A 16,213-nucleotide genomic window follows, 5' to 3' on the forward strand; every position below is an offset into this window, starting at 1 on the left:
TTAATTGAGATTGACCTTATGTAATTCTAGCCAAGGTCGATCTACCAATCAAACCAAGGCTCAGCTCGACTCGGCTCAACCGGTGTTTCCTACAAAGGAAGGATATACTAGCAGAGCACGACTGATTAACTCGGTTGAATCAATGTTGGCCAACTTGAATATGTTCGAACCCGATCTTTTCGTGTGTACCGATTAAGTTGGCCTAAATTTTTGGCTATGAACTAGATTTCTTCTTGTTTGTTCACCAAATCATTGAGAATGTCTGGTCTCAAACAATTTGCATAGTTGTCCTTGCTTCCTTTTCAAAACTAATAATAATAATATTTATATTTATTATTATTGTTGCTGCTGAACACCTAAATAGCTTGGGGCAGCGAATAGAGAGTGACTCCCTCATTAATAATGATGGTGTATAAACTAATGGGTGGCACATTATTAGGAAAAGGTCTCTCTCATGCATTTAAACTTTCTTGGTTCCACACCAAAAACAAATTTTGATTGATCACCAAAAGTCTATCATCAACAATCAAATGAGATCACAATTTTGATTCAAAAGCACGCATTGTTTTTATATGCTATGTTGACTCGAACTTATCAAGATTGCTACGATACCGTATCGTATCGTGCCGTGTGTGGCATCGCACCGTGTCGTGTGCGGCACGCCACGCATGATCTATACATCTAGAAAGAGGTAGAGTGACTAAACTTCTACAAGGGTAAAATAAGGAAGAAAAGATTGCCACCATCCTTCATGGTTCAATGCTAATTTCTTATAGCTGAAAGCAATTGGCTTGTGGAGGAAAGAACAAATAAAAAGGTAAAAGATGAGAAGGAAAAAGTACATTCGACCAATCAACCAATAGAGGACCTACATTGTTTTAATAGAAGAATTGATGACATACATTAAAGAGGAAAGTATAAGATGATTACAAGAGATTTCCTCCTGATATTATAATTTCTAGTCACTAAGAAACATATGCCTACAAGACCCACAACCTCTAATTCTTATTATTGCTTGTGTTTGTTAAGTATTGACGTGGTCTAATCCAGAATGTCATGGTATAATCGTATAGCGAGAGGCACGTCATAAACAGCATGTTATAGATACATAAACTGATGTGAACAAAGAGGCCAAACTTAAACTATTTCAAAGACCTATGATAATGTACAGCAAGTCCTGATTGATAGTGATATCGCAGTAATACTGCGAATCTTTCACTTTTGATAAACCTCTATCTGCTCCACTGTGAAGGCATCAGGTTGTAAGCAAATTGCACAGAAACGAGTACCTTTGACACATAACACAGATACAAACAGTTGGAACAACAAACAAATCTGATCAGATCGGCTATAGTTATTAATTCGATGTCTATTTGAGAAAAAAACAAGTTGATCTACTGCAAAAGAATGGTAAATATTCAATGGATAGTTGATTGTGGTGGCTCTTCTCTTTCATCTTTGTAGTAGTGAGCATGGCGATTCTAGCTGGCCTCAAGCTCTGCATATATGAGAAGACTCTAATGACAATGAGAAGATGGGCGGTAGGGTTCAAGGAGGATTTCAGTAGGGGTTTTGAGACGAATCAATGATGCCAATAGGGGTCAGGCAGGAGTGGATTCTCAGAAACGGCAACAAGGTATTGGGAATGCAAGACGTTTGGGAGCGACAATTTCCAGAGTTCCAGGAGTGGAGAGTTCACAATGGCTTTGAATGAAATGAGTTTGTAAGTTTGTGGAATACTAAACATGTTAAGAATACACATTGTGCCAGAATTAATATGGAATAAATATTCCAGTGAACCAAACACACCATAATAATTTTAGACACATTCCCCCCCCCCCCCCCCCCCCCAGCTTAATTCTCAAATGTCGAGTTTACATAGGTCATGCCATATTCTTGTTATAAAATGAAATTTAAATTAAGGTCGTCATAATTAGACATTATATATAACAGAGACAAGGGAATAAACCGGGTTCCCAGTGACTAACTCCTGTGGTGGATTTCTTTAATGTTACATTTGAGGATAGTGAAGCTGAAGATGCTACGGCTTTGAAATGACTAGAAGAAATGTAGAAAAAGAATAACAGTAGAACTTAGGGCAAATGTAGAATAAGAATGATACCAAAAGTTACTGAGGGGTACCCTACAAGCAAACTGAAAGATTATTGTAGCAAGCACCTCTTGGAGATCTTTCTTTATCAACATACCACACACCCTGTTTTCCTTGAACCTGCAAAAATGCTATTTAGTACTTCTAAAATCTTTGTAAATTGAGATAATAGGATCAAGAAATCTCTCAAAGAATAAAAAACAAAGGGCAATATTGTAGTACTTGTTAGAGCTCCAGAAGAGATTAAGAGCTGCAAATTATCAAGCACTATCAACTGCAGATCCTGTATTAGGTGGTGAATCTTGTTCTCTACTGAGGAATCCAAACACCTGCTTTAAGTTCCCTCTTGATGGGCGTGCATTTACAGCGGATTTGCAAATAAATACCAATCTTCTTCTCATATCCCACTTGGTAATGTTGGTGAACATGAATGATTTTCCGCCATCATAAGATCCTAGAGATTACAAGTAATAAACTGAAATGTCTAAATTCAAGAACAATTTTTCAATAAAAATTGCTTAGTTTAGAAAGAGTATATAAGAATGGAAGCAAGAAGTTATTTGGACAAAATTATGATTAAGAGCAAAAGGAAAGAAACTTAGCAAGGGAAAATTATCTTCTATAAAACTGTAAAATTTGGCACAACAACATTTGGGCATGCTAAACAGTAAACAGGTTGATAACTAACTGTTTTGTGAATTATATATAATGTCAAATAGGAAATCTTATAACTTAACAAATGAAGTATAGCAACATGCAAAATTGCTCACCTTCTTCATTAAATAAGGATATTAAGATGGCGAGGCACACACAGATACTGATATCTTCTCCTAAAACCAGAGTGGAAATGTATTAATTTGATCATTCAATGATCAGTTTAACCATTATGACAGAATTTAGACTCACCATTATGACAACACACAAGAAGTTTCCTGCCTCTGCTCAAGTTTGTTTTTGCAAAATCAATTGCAGAAGAAAGATTCCTAATCAAGGAAAACCGATCTACCTTTGAAGTCTGCCAACAATAAACATTTGTAGATAGACACAGGTTGAAAAAGGTTCCATGCTAAAGGCATATGAACATAGAATATTAGACCCACCACTATTGGTAAATGCAGATAGGAACTAACTGATTGAAAGCACAATGGTTTTGATTTGCTGTCACAGTTCAACACACAGTCAATAGCATTAGATGCATCCAAGCCTGTAGAAAGCAAAATGAATGTGAATGTGTTAGAATAGACAGAAACATAATTATATGGAGCAAGTCAAATTAACAGCGAAAATAGATTTTAGCACCAGAGGAATTTTCCAAGCTAATATTAGATTGTTCTAAATGGAGATTTATATTACGATACAGAACACATCATCTTTGAATTCATTTGCACAGATAAGGTAAAGAAATAGAATTAAGGGGTTGATGCATGAAATTGAGGATTACCAAACATTTGAAATAGGCCATAGACCAGATTCTTTTTGTTCCATCTTTCATATGGTTGAAACAGATATGAATGTGAATAAAAGCTTTTGACTGCCATGAATGTGCCATATCGCAACACTATAATTCATTGTTATTTGAGCAAGACTCATCATAGAATCTGATAGCACAAGTAGTGACTGATTATTTGGTTTTGCACAATAACCAATTTAAAGGAATTATTGAAACAGTGATAGATTCTCAGAAATAAACATTGTAAACTAAAAGGATTATCCATGAATTCAAATCATAAACAGTAGGACATTGATAAGTGATGTGTATAACTCAAAAATAGCGCAATTAAACCACAAAGCAACTATCAGGTCTTATCTTCAAAGAACAAAAGATAAGGTGTCTGAATGAATCTTTGTAGTTTTTATATAGACGAATATCCAAAGGTATCTTCAGAAGCTCTTGTTGCTGTGTCCATACACAAGGAGATTCATTTATAGGCATTAAAAACAACTTGGCAGTTGATAAGCTATGTTATGTCAAACTAGAGATCCAGAACAATTTTAAGTGCACAAGCTGAAGAAACTAGATATCATCTTCACCTTCAGTCGTTACATAGATCATTGATTTCTTTCTTCGAACACATGTATCATGCCATTCACTTCTTTTTTCAAACACATGTATGACCTCTAAGATTATCTTAAAGAATCATAATAAGGACCGTCACACTTTGTGCATTTTTAAAGGGAATATAACAAGTATAGAATTTTGCATTCAGCATACCATGCGGCGTTGCACAAGCTGCAATGTTGGTCTGACCCAGCCAAAATAAAGATTGTTCATTGCAACATAATGATGGACCCATAGATTTGATGGGAAATGCAGACTTCATGGATTGGCTAGCAACATAAGATTCTTCACCAGAAATAGTTAAACTGCTTGCCAAAAATTTCCCAGATCTGACAGCTACTTGAGGAGAATATTCACCCCTATGTGCAAGATATACTCTTTCTTTTTCAACTATTTCAGCAACTAGTCGGTTGCAATGATCTGGGTCAGCATCTATGAGTTCAAAAGAATGCTTCCAGAACATATCAGGAGACAGCCCTCTTGCCCAGCTTTCCTCATCGTCGCCTGCTCCTGGAATGTAGTGCCAACTAAATCCTGACGTGGTCCTCAACTGAGACATTCCTGATGCTGAAACAAGGATGAGAGGTATAAAATCCCAAGAATCATGCTCAGGAACTTCATTCAACCAAATGAGAGTCCTTTGAGAAATCCATAGTGGACGAAGTGGCTTTGCTAAGTTTGATGCCAGAGAATTAATATCAGCATGGCAATCTTCCAATAGTCTGGTCCAATCTTCAAGATGTGTCTCAATAATTGCTTTCTCCATATTTGGAACCCAAGTTGGAAGGTGCAAGGTGCAGTCCCAGTCAGCCGGTCTGAGTCCCCCATCAATACTCCCATTGCAGGAAATATTTGAGTCCTAAGGAAACATTAGCCCTAGTATTAGAAAAGCAGATATTTGATATATTTTATCAATATCTAGAATGAAAAGGCTAGGAAAAAATAGGACAAGAAGAATTATCATGAAACACTGAATGGACAATTGAATAAAACATCAAACAAGAAACACACAAAAAAATAGGTGCACATTGGAGTCATTAAATCAACTTAAATTGACTCATTTGTCAATTTTCAGAGATAAAACTTGCAAACCATTTCTATGTTGTAAGCAATTGGAATATTAGAACGCTTGATAAGATCCAAAAACAAAATGGTCAAATTTAGTAATCATGAACCTAATGCCAAGTTTATTGCAAAGATTACTAGTCACACAACCCATAGGTACTTATAAACAAAAATCATAAGGATAAATTCTAAAATATATGAAAACTCTACCCAAACAAGTGATCTTTTCATATCATGCATTTTAATAGTCTTACAAAAGGAAGGAGATAGGGCGTGTGGGCTATACCATATTGAATTCTACATATATATCATTTAGATGAAAATGAAGCACTAACAAACTTGCGACCTACCAGCTCTATACCTTGCTGCATTGAATCAGATATTCTTTGCAGATGATTCTTGATTGCACGATTGAGCACGCATGCCCATATTGGTATTGTCTTTGACATGCTATCTGGAAAGCGTTTTCCCTTCCTTGTTGAATCAACTATAATGCACCCTCCTTTCTGTCCTACCAAAATTTTAGAAGAAAAACGGCAGAAAAGGTGACACCAAAGTTCTCTTAATCAAACAAAATATGATAATAAGAAGTCATTCAAGTTTCAATAGTTTGGGTCATCCACATGGAACTTGATCATACAAAATCAACTGCTAAATGTACATTGATTATAGGTTCCTAATTTCCTTCTCTCTCAGTGTCTAAACTTCAAATGAAAAAAGAAGAAAAAAAGTTTAGTACCAGAACTACAAAGAGAGTCACATAGTGAGATAAATTTGTGTAGAGAAATATCGTCAAACCTCAAGTGATAGTTAATCTTTTTATTCATTGTCCTTCCTCTAGAAACTGCTAAAGTATCCGCAAAATTGAGCATACTAGAACCCAAATACTTCCATCAGACTGTCCGTACTGATTAAAATACAAAAAATTATCAAAAATAAACGGCAAAGAAAATGCCGAAGATTTCATCTTTTACTTCTTGGCCGAGTAAACTTGCATATTCAGACAAAATAACAAAATAAAAATAAACAGTCACGAAATGAACTGAAGAGAATTGTTTATGCCCCTGCCAAAAAAAAAACAAATTTAGGCTTTCCGCATTCAATTTTTTTTTTTTTGGGAACTTCAATTCTCAGAACAAGAAAAAAAGTAAATTGATCCAACGTGAATTTTAGTCTAAATTAGGCATATGATAGCCTTATTTTTAAAACAAAAAGACAAAAAAAAAAATATGAAATTTAAAGACTTCGTGCAACGAGGTTCGACAGCATACCCGCCAGCTGGGCAAGGTGGAGATTGAGGCGCGATGTATTGAATGACCAGTTGTTGGTGTGCCCGTCGGTGGACTTGAAATAGCAGGTAGCCTCGAACCGAGGGGAGTACCATAGGCCGCAACGGAGATTGGCGATGAGCGGTAGGTCTGGCCACAGCCCGGCGATCTCGGCTACGAAGGTGGAGTCTTCGTAGATGGAACGAAGCGCGTTGTAGAGCGAGTTCTCCAACCGCTTGATGCTCCTCGACGCTCTGTACACGCTCATCCTCTCCTCCGCTGCCATCTCCACCGCGTCGCCGCCCAGATCAGTGTACGGAACACGGAGGGTTTCGTCTCAGTCGGTAGGACAACATAAACAGAAGGATCATTATGCAATTTAAAATATTTTAGGACGTAAATATGAAAAGTCATTAAGATATCTAATTTGCAGATCAACACTACTAATATATACAATTTACACTCGAAGAAAAGTCGTGATCAACTAGCTGTCACTAAAAAAATAATTTATATATCTAGGTTTATGTTATAATACAACATAATTTTACCTTGTACTATATCATCATTTATATTTAAATAAATTTTATCTTATTTTATGATTATTAATCAAGTCTTTTTTTTTATCTTCTTCTTTCTCATTTGATGGACATATTTGTCATAGTTTCATATCATTTAACGGAATCATTTATTAGTACATCTAAGTATATATTCGTACCATCTTAAATGTATCTCTCGAAGTTTTTCCTTAATAGATGCAATTCTGACTTTCTCTCTAATACTTTAATTTTTTATTCTGTTCATCATCGTGATCACACATTCATTTTAACATCCTCATTTTCTGTTCATGTGCTCTAGTTATAGCTTAACATTCAACATTATATAACATAACAGATCTATCCGTTATTTTATAAAACTTCCCTTTAAGTTTTAAAAGTACTTTATAATCACATAAAATACTTAATACTCTCCTCCATTTCAATGATTCTGTTTGTATTCTATGTAAGACATCTTTCTCAATCCCTCTATCGTCTTGCAAAATGATCATAAATACTTAAACTCTCAATTTCAAATAATTCATTATTTCCTCTCTTAACAATTATCTCATTACATCTAATATTGCTAAACTTAAATTCTATATATTCTGTCTTTATTTTATTAAGCCTAAAACTTTTCATTTCTAATATTTTTCGCCAATATTCTAATTTAACATTTACTCATTCATGTGTCTCATCTATCAAAATAATATTATCTGCAAATAATATGCACCACGATACTGTGGAGGTGTTTGGTTTTAAGTTGTATTTTTTCAATGGAAAATTGGGATTGAAAATATGTAAATGTATAGTTGTGGTTGAGAAAAGGTTGAGAAAATGTAAATGTAAATGGAGTGTTTGGTGAATATGAGATTGAGTTGTATTTTGGATGTCCATTTACTTATTTATCCTTACTAAAAAAATTTAAAAGTCCTTATATATTTTTCACAAGGGTAGATGTGTAATTTAAACTTTCAGATTGGCAAAAAGGACCTCCATAGGTCCTTTTTGTCAATCCCCAATTTTCAGTTACCCCAACCCCATATGTACATTCACCATCTAAACTCAAACACTCATCATCTATCCATTGCACAAATTTTGAGAACTCAATGGAACATTTACATCTGGAGAACCTTAAACCAAACACCCCCTGTATCTTGAATGTGTCTAATGAGGCCATCCATTATTAGTATAAAAAGATAGAAATTTAGAGTTGATCCTTTATGTAACCCTATCTTTATTATAAATACTTCAGTTAATCTGCCTAAAGTGTTCACTCTGATCGTTACATCCTCGTACATATCTTTAATTAATTCAATATATAATATGCTAACACCTCTCTTTCTAAAATTCTCCATATAATTTCTATTGAAATTCTTTCATAAACTTTTTCTATTTGAGAAAATATAAATTCTCCATATAATTTCTATTGAAATTCTTTCATAAGCTTTTTCTATTTGAGAAAATATATAATTTCTATTATCAACCTTCTAGATATTAACTTAAATCAATCATCATGGTCCCATGGTTAATAATAATCATTTTGAAAATGTAATAAATTTTAAGTATATTATAGTTTTTACTACTTAGTAACTCATGCATGGTACCAACATATTTCTTCCTATAGATAAATGGTATCATTTGGGATATAGTAATAGAGAAAATTATATTCGTTTATTATTTTAAATAACAATCATTATTTTATCAAATTTTTAGGATGATGAGTAGCTACGCACACTAGATGCCTTTAAATATTTTAATTTTCTAACGAACCGAACTACTATCGAGCCGAGCTCGAGCTTAACAATATTTGGTTCGTGAGCTCGCGAACATGTTCGTTTAAAGGCTCACAAACGTGTTTGTTAAGAGACTCAAATTTGTGATAAAAATTAGGCGAGGGTGGGTTCACAAGTTATCTTGCTCGATTCACTAACCTTATACTAGCCTAGGTTAGAAATTGATTCTCATCTAGCTCGCTAGGGTTATCCAACTAATTCTCCTTTAGTGGGACGGTTAAAATTTTTTATCATGAAAATTTGACCGTAATCATTATCATTCTTTCTTTCCACAAAGCAAAACTCGCGTGCAAAGTGCCCCTCGGTCTTTGTTAGGCAATGGCCCAATTTGCACGATTAAATAAATAAGCAAATATCTAAAATTACAGTTGAATAAATTCGTTACATTAGCATAAATCAACCTTGATACAATAGTAACAATGAGTGAGATATCTATCTAATTGTGGAAAGATTAAAGAAAAATCTTGCTAAAGTACAAATAAATTCTATCGAGGATTACAAGAGGTCCATATTATGCATTTAAATCCACAATTAGAGACAATGAATCGTGCCTTTGCACTGGTTTGCCATCGTGGAAGCCATTATTAAAAGACTAAAGACTTCTCGAGTCAACCATTAAGTCAAGATATTCTCCACTTTTCTCATTTCACAAATCAATCATTAGTACCGACACCAGGTCCAATTAAGAAAATTATGTTCCGATTTGTGGAAAATGGACATTTAGATGGACCGCCACTCGATGGCTGTCGTATTCTTCGTTGACTAACTTTAGAAGACTTGGAAGACTTTGACTGTCACCTTCCATTCATCCACAGGATAAGTATTCTTATGAAAAAAAAATCTGTCATTTTAACGATCTTACACGATCAATCCCACAATCATCTATGAAAAGATAAATCAAAAAATTACAATTGATCACGACGCAGAAGGGTATTATCTAACTTCGCCAGGATTCAAATCTTTATCCTCTTCTGCAACTCTACTATATCGTAACCAATTTAACTATATTCCAAAAGCTATAGAATAAGTATTCGACTCTAGTGCTTCTTCACTGCGTAATCCTCTATTTAAGAAGCAGATGGTCATGCATCTCCCATCAAACGATCACCGGTGAAGAAATTTCTAATGGGTGGTAAAGAAACAAATCCCACTGTTCATATCTCCTCCACTTTGATCCTAAACAAAATCCTTATCTGGCTTCACCTTCTCTTGATCTCCAAAGCCATCACCGTCGCCCATGCCGATTACCGGGAGCAGAGCATCCTTCTCGGCCTGAGAGATCACTGGAGTGGCACCTCTGCTCTCAGCTCATGGAGCACCTCCTCTCCCCACTGCAAATGGCCAGGAATCCAGTGCGACAATGCTGGCTTCGTCAACTCCATATCCGTCCCCAACATGCACATCACCCAGTCAGTCCCAGCCTTCATCTGCAACCTCAACAATCTCTCCCACCTCGACCTCGCCAACAACGACATCGCCACCAGTTTCCCTACCGGCCTCTACGGCTGCTCCAGCCTCCAGTACCTTGATCTCTCCCAGAACTACTTCGTTGGAGAGATTCCCGGCGATATCGACAAGTTGTCTTCTCGCCTCACGCACCTCGACCTCTCGGGCAACAACTTCAGCGGCGACGTCCCACGGTCAATTGGCCTGATTAAGTCGCTGCAGTTCCTGCACCTCCAAGGCAACCATTTGAATGGCTCGTTTCCGGCCGAGCTTGGCCAACTCTCCATGCTCCAAAATCTGACTCTCGCATACAATAATTTTGCGAGCCAACGGATTCCCGATGAGTTCGGGAACATGAGGAGCCTCAAGTACCTATGGATGACAGCAACTCGAGTCATGGGTGAGATACCGGAGAGCTTCAAGAATCTAAAAGAGCTAGAACATCTCGACCTGGCCATGAATTTGCTTAATGGCTCAATTCCTGAATCCATATGGTCGCTGGAGAAGCTCAAAAGAATCTACTTGTTTGCCAACAAGCTGTCCGGAGAAATCCACAGCGAGATCAGGGCTACAAATTTGGAGGAGATCGATGTGTCCAGCAACTATCTGAAGGGGTCAATACCGGTGGGATTCGGCAACCTCGTCAATCTCACCAAGTTGTTCATGTACTATAATGAACTATCCGGCGAGATTCCCGATGGCATCGCCTTTCTTCCCGAGCTATATGACATTAGGCTCTTCGGTAACCAGTTCACTGGAGTTTTGCCGACGGAGCTCGGGAACCACTCCAAGCTGAGGAATTTTGAGGTATCAAACAACAGGATTTCCGGTGGCTTGCCCAAAGGCCTATGCGCAAAAGGAGCTCTGAATTCGGTGGTGGTCTTCAACAACAACTTCTCTGGCGAACTGACGGCGTTTCTCGCCGACGAGTGCCACACCTTGAGTAACATTCAACTCTATAACAATAGCTTCTCCGGCGAGTTTCCCCGCAAGATATGGTCGACTGCAGTAAATTTGACGACGGTGTTGATCCATCACAACCTCTTGTCTGGCACTTTGCCAGACACACTGCCAAGAAGCCTAACGCGCTTGGAAATCGAAGACAACCTCTTCTCTGGAGAAATCCCGTCCTCAGCTCCAGAACTGCAAGTTCTCAAAGCGAGTAACAATAGGTTCTCGGGCGAAATTCCGACGGTACTCACCGGAATGTCGAGGCTCCTGAATCTATTGCTCGATGGAAATCAAATCTCCGGTTCAATTCCAGTGGGCATATCCGCTTTGAAGTCACTTACAGAGCTCAACCTCAAGAACAACCACCTCTCGGGAAACATCCCGCCGGAAATTGGACTGTTGTCGGAGCTCAAAATAATAGACCTTTCATGGAACATGCTATCAGGGCCAATTCCGCAGGAGATGGGCAACCTTATACTCAACTCCCTTAACCTGTCTCACAACCAACTATCCGGCGAGATACCCCTCCGGTTGCAGAACCAAGCTTACGAGCAAAGCTTTTCAGCAAATCCTGATCTCTGCTCCTCCAAGTCCATAGTGAATCTCACAGATTGTGCACACCGCACGGCCAGTAACGATAATAAGTCTTCGCTAAGACTGATCATAATATTCCTAGTGCTCGGTGGATTCATGCTCCTAATGGTTACTGTGATCGGGATATTGATGTGCCGCCGGCTGCCTGACTTCGTCGATGAGCTGCCCTGGAAGCTCACTTCTTTTCAGAAAGTGGACTTCACTGAAGATAACATATTAGGTAAGCTGACAGTGGATAACCTCATCGGCAAGGGAGGGTCCGGCGAGGTGTACAGAATCAACATCAGCAATCCCACCAGCATGGCAGTGGCCGTGAAGAAAATTTGGAATACCAGAAAGACAGACTGGAAGATGGAGAAAGCCTTCGAGGCTGAAGTCAAGATCTTGGGCTCAATCCGGCATGCCAACATTGTGAAGCTACTCTGTTGCATCTCGAACGCAGACTCCAAGCTCCTTGTATACGAGTATATGGAGAATGGAAGCCTGGATCAGTGGCTACACCGGCAGCGAGCGAGACCAGACTCCCAGCACAATGAGCCACTCGATTGGCCCAAGAGGTTGGGGATTGCCATTGATGCAGCAAAAGGGTTGTGCTACATGCACCACCAGTGCCCGACGCCGGTCATTCACCGTGATGTGAAGTCGAGCAATATACTTCTGGATTCAGAGTTTGGAGCTAAGATTGCCGACTTTGGCCTGGCACGCATGCTGTTCAAGGCTGGTGAGCCCGAAACAGCATCGGCCATGGGAGGCACTTTTGGCTACATGGCTCCAGGTAACTCCTCGAACCAACCACTTGACCTGTTTTCAATCTGTAGCATATGAAGTTTGTGTTTCATAGATCAAATTCTGTTCAATTGCAGAGTGTGGGTATTCGAGGAAGATCACAAACAAGGTGGACATTTATAGCTTTGGGGTGGTCCTCTTGGAGCTGACAACAGGAAGGGAAGCACTAGATGGTGATGAGCACGAAAGCTTAGCAGGGTGGGCTGCTCGCCACCAAAGGGAGAATGGCAATGTAATCGAGCTGATAGACAAGGACTTGAGTGAAGATGTCGACTACTTGGATGACATAGTGACGGTGCTAAGTCTAGGCATAGAATGCACAAGCAGAAATCCTGCCTTCAGGCCTTCCATGATGGTTGTATTGCACAACCTGATGGAATGTGACCGAAGGGATCTTGGTCAAAGGAAATTCGACATCAGTATGCTTCTTCAGACAAAGAGATGGAGCCTGCAGAAAAGTTCATCGGTTGCAGATGAAGAATATGGCCAGAGTCATCTGATGGATGCAGTTTAGACAAAATCCAAATCGCTTTGTACAGTAGCTAATTTGAGCAGCATTTTCCTGCATGTATCCTCAAGTTAAGGATCGCAGGGTACCTGTATAACTATTAAGCGACCAATCACCTAGAAGCTGTTTCATGGTAAATCTTTATGAGACATGACCTTGAAACTGAGGTGACTATTTATGCAGTATTGGTCATCCTTGATCTAAGCACAAAAACTAAAATTATGAGCATTTTGCAGAAAGTGATTGCCAGCTACCTTGTAACCAACACGGAATCCATGTCCATAACTTGCTATTTGATTTCCGTCTTTCTTTGTCTAGGGACTGCATCAGGAAGATTGTCCAATGTCCTATAAACACAGGAATGAAAGCCAAGTTACGAGGCAATCAGAGGTCCAGAAAAACTTGCATATAAAAAAAGGGCACTGATAAGGTAGAGAGCAAAAAGAAATAATATTCAAAACAAACAAAACACAAATCAAAGGCTTCTTTTTAAGTGATAACCTAAAATTGTTTGCCGCTTCAGGGGAAAGTCTCATGCGATAAGCTACTTTGCAGCCTTCATCTTTAAGCATTTTTGAACTGATATTGAATGATGCGAATCACATGACAGAAAAAAAAAAAACATTAAAACAAGCAAATGATGGTGTAGAACATTTCCCTGTCTTCTCTTTTTAAGAAAGAGGAGACTTGAGTTCCCACTTTTGGAATATTAGTCTTCATTCAAGAAAAACTAGACTTGCTCACCGTTAAACAGAATTCTCACCAGGTAGAACCTATCCCAATACTCAGCAGTGTTCATGATCTTTCAAGGCTTGCAATAATCCAAAAAATAAAATTCATATGGAAGTTGTGTCTTTGTTGATAAAACTTGTTGACTTTTACTTGAAGCTCATCATCCTGTGGAATGGAGAAATTCACCAATAAGTTCAATAAAGGAATAACAGAAAGAAAAGTACTTAATATCCCGGATTATGAGAAATTCAAGATTCTGAGAGCAAAAAAGTTACCAATACAAGAAAATTGTTCGATGAGGAGTGACACAAAAGCATTTCATCAATTCTAAATATGGAAAATACGAATGGCTAACAGTTAAAAATGTAGAAAAATTATGAACTGTTGATTGTTTTTTCATAAGCCTGAAACATCTCTATATATCCTGCAATTTCACAGTACCAGGACAGGGATTAAACTTAAGAACTAAGCATCGTCTTCATAGACGAGTTAATTGAGATGCTTACAGTTGACCATCAGCATTAAGTTCCTCGCTAAGCAACAAATTTTAACATATTTAACTTTCACAAATTAATAAATTAAACACATTGGGGTATGTGGAGACGATCCCTAATAGTTACACAGTAATCTATCTTATGTTCAAACGACAATTCGTAACTTTCTAGATTAAAATCGTGTTTTTTTTTGTATTCGTAGTTGGTACTAAGACATACCAATCATTTTTTCCTAAAACTTGTGATAATGATTCAAAGCACTCAAAACAAATCTGCAAACATCTAGGATTATTCCGTTGCGCGTCACCGGAAAGTCACACTATCTCAAAAATGACTTAATAACCGTGCCTCATTTCTGATTTTACTACTAATTGAAGGACGAAAAGAGAACCCCAAACGAAAGAAACCTAACTCCGATCCAATCAGAAGAAAACCGTCACGGAATAGAACAAGATATCCACGCATTTTAACCCTAGATCCAACCACAAAAAGAAAAACAACAATTCAGAAACTTTATCTCGAAACCAACAAGCAAGGGCCTAGAGATCCAACCAGATCGGAGCAAATTAGCGAAAACATGAATTAATTACCTTACGGAAATCGCGAGGAGCGACGCCCGGAAGGTAGAATGCGTCAGCCGGAGGCAGGAGCCGCAACGAGAGAAGAAGCGCCGCGATCTCGCCACGGTTCGTCATCGAGCGAGAGGACCCTCCTCGCGTACGCACTCAACAAGCGAAGAAATTGTTAGATTAATTTTCTAATTCCAACACGCACTCGAATACTAGACCCGCGGCAGGCTGTTGGGCATGGGCCACACTAAATTGCAAGATGCTACGGGACTGTACATTCTTGAGTCAACCTTTTTAAAAGACGTTAAGAAAAATGCTTTCTTCCGAGAATTAAAATAACAAAATAAAACTGTCTAGTTTAAAATCTGGCCCATTTAAGTCTAGGCTGTGCCCAAACGTATGTGTGACACGCGTCGGCCCGGCCCAATTGGTCCTTGTAGTTGTAATTCTCAGAAGCATAAGCGTAAGTCTGCAGGACGGCAGTGTTCAGTGTGGCATGCATATCGTTGCAGTACGTAAGCAGTTGAGTTGCATTTAAGAAGATGATAGTCCGCAATAATTGGATTGGAATTGGAATGATAAGAATGTACAATGAATAATTAATGATGTCGGTTAGAGGAAGCTCGGCCATTATTAATTGGGCTCCATTTATGTTTCGCATCCATCTCACATCTCTTTCTCTACTTTTCCGATCTTGCTCTTGTAATGATTTGATAGTTGTATTAATTATTTATTTATGATTAGGGATTCCATGAGGTCCATCGGTTTTAACTTTATATTTTTTTCACAATTTAAAATTACTAGTTGCGTACTGTATAATTTTAGTTTATTAAATTAATTATATGATGTACCGGATTGAAATTTTTTATTATTAATTTTAATAATTTTTAAAGTTTTTAACAAGTAGTTTTAAAATTTTTTATTAATTTTATTTTAGGATTTTTAAGTTCGTTTAAAATTTTTAAAATTTTCTTTTATTAAAATTTTTTTCTTTTAAAATTTAGGATTTTGAATCTATATAAATATATTATGAGTTAATGTTTTAAGAGAAAAAAATTTAATTTAATAAATATTTTTGACGGTGTCATTTATTTCTCTATCCTCTTGTTATTTTTTTGAATTAATAAGTTTTAGGAGTTTATTTCTGACGTTTGTAGTCGAATCAACTGATTTAATATTGTCCGCAGCATAAATCGCTATCCCGTCCGACATCAGTTGGTATCAAAACTCTTAAATCTGATGAATCATCTTCGTGATCGTGATTGTGGTCGTGGCAGGTAGGTTCCGACTGAGGAAGTCTTA

At 37.7% G+C, this 16,213-nt stretch overlaps 2 protein-coding genes across 3 annotated transcripts; one reads left to right on the forward strand and one right to left on the reverse strand.

The window, feature by feature from the left end:
- Positions 1-1,063: 1,063 nt before the first annotated feature.
- LOC141840234 (tRNA A64-2'-O-ribosylphosphate transferase) lies at positions 1,064-6,835 on the reverse strand. 2 transcript variants are annotated; one of them, XR_012602732.1, is made up of 9 exons: positions 6,506-6,835; positions 5,585-5,745; positions 4,323-5,028; positions 3,211-3,314; positions 3,017-3,125; positions 2,881-2,940; positions 2,333-2,564; positions 2,123-2,230; positions 1,064-1,289 (listed from the first exon to the last, which is right to left on the reverse strand). XR_012602732.1 is itself a non-coding variant. In XM_074728164.1 (8 exons), exons 1-7 carry the CDS (start codon positions 6,786-6,788, stop codon positions 2,371-2,373), a joined length of 1,617 nt encoding a protein of 538 aa, XP_074584265.1. In that variant the 5' UTR covers positions 6,789-6,835; the 3' UTR covers positions 1,856-2,230; positions 2,333-2,370. The 2 variants fall into 2 exon arrangements, 1 of the variants encoding a protein (XP_074584265.1); XM_074728164.1 differs by lacking the exon at positions 1,064-1,289 and having other exon boundaries at positions 1,856-2,230.
- A 3,018-nt stretch (positions 6,836-9,853) lies between these two features.
- LOC141837783 (uncharacterized) lies at positions 9,854-13,290 on the forward strand. The gene is made up of 2 exons (XM_074725154.1): positions 9,854-12,597; positions 12,686-13,290. Exons 1-2 carry the CDS (start codon positions 9,957-9,959, stop codon positions 13,120-13,122), a joined length of 3,078 nt encoding a protein of 1,025 aa, XP_074581255.1. The 5' UTR covers positions 9,854-9,956; the 3' UTR covers positions 13,123-13,290.
- The last annotated feature ends 2,923 nt before the right edge of the window (positions 13,291-16,213 follow it).

Source organism: Curcuma longa, chromosome 11, assembly GCF_044706935.1.
Source record: "Curcuma longa cultivar G26 ecotype Majalengka, Jawa Barat chromosome 11, ITB_CL_G26_1.1, whole genome shotgun sequence".
NCBI lineage: Eukaryota > Viridiplantae > Streptophyta > Magnoliopsida > Zingiberales > Zingiberaceae > Curcuma > Curcuma longa.

Excerpts from the sequence above, each read along its gene's own strand:
- LOC141840234 (XM_074728164.1), bottom strand. The coding sequence starts at position 6,788 with ATGGCAGCGGAGGAGAGGATGAGCGTGTACAGAGCGTCGAGGAGCATC. Across the intron at positions 5,746-6,505 it reads CCACCTTGCCCAGCTGGCGG|GACAGAAAGGAGGGTGCATT; the intron begins GTATGCTGTCGA and ends AAATTTTGGTAG. Across the intron at positions 3,315-4,322 it reads AGCTTGTGCAACGCCGCATG|GCTTGGATGCATCTAATGCT; the intron begins GTATGCTGAATG and ends TGCTTTCTACAG.
- LOC141837783 (XM_074725154.1), top strand. The coding sequence starts at position 9,957 with ATGGGTGGTAAAGAAACAAATCCCACTGTTCATATCTCCTCCACTTTG. Across the intron at positions 12,598-12,685 it reads TTTTGGCTACATGGCTCCAG|AGTGTGGGTATTCGAGGAAG; the intron begins GTAACTCCTCGA and ends GTTCAATTGCAG.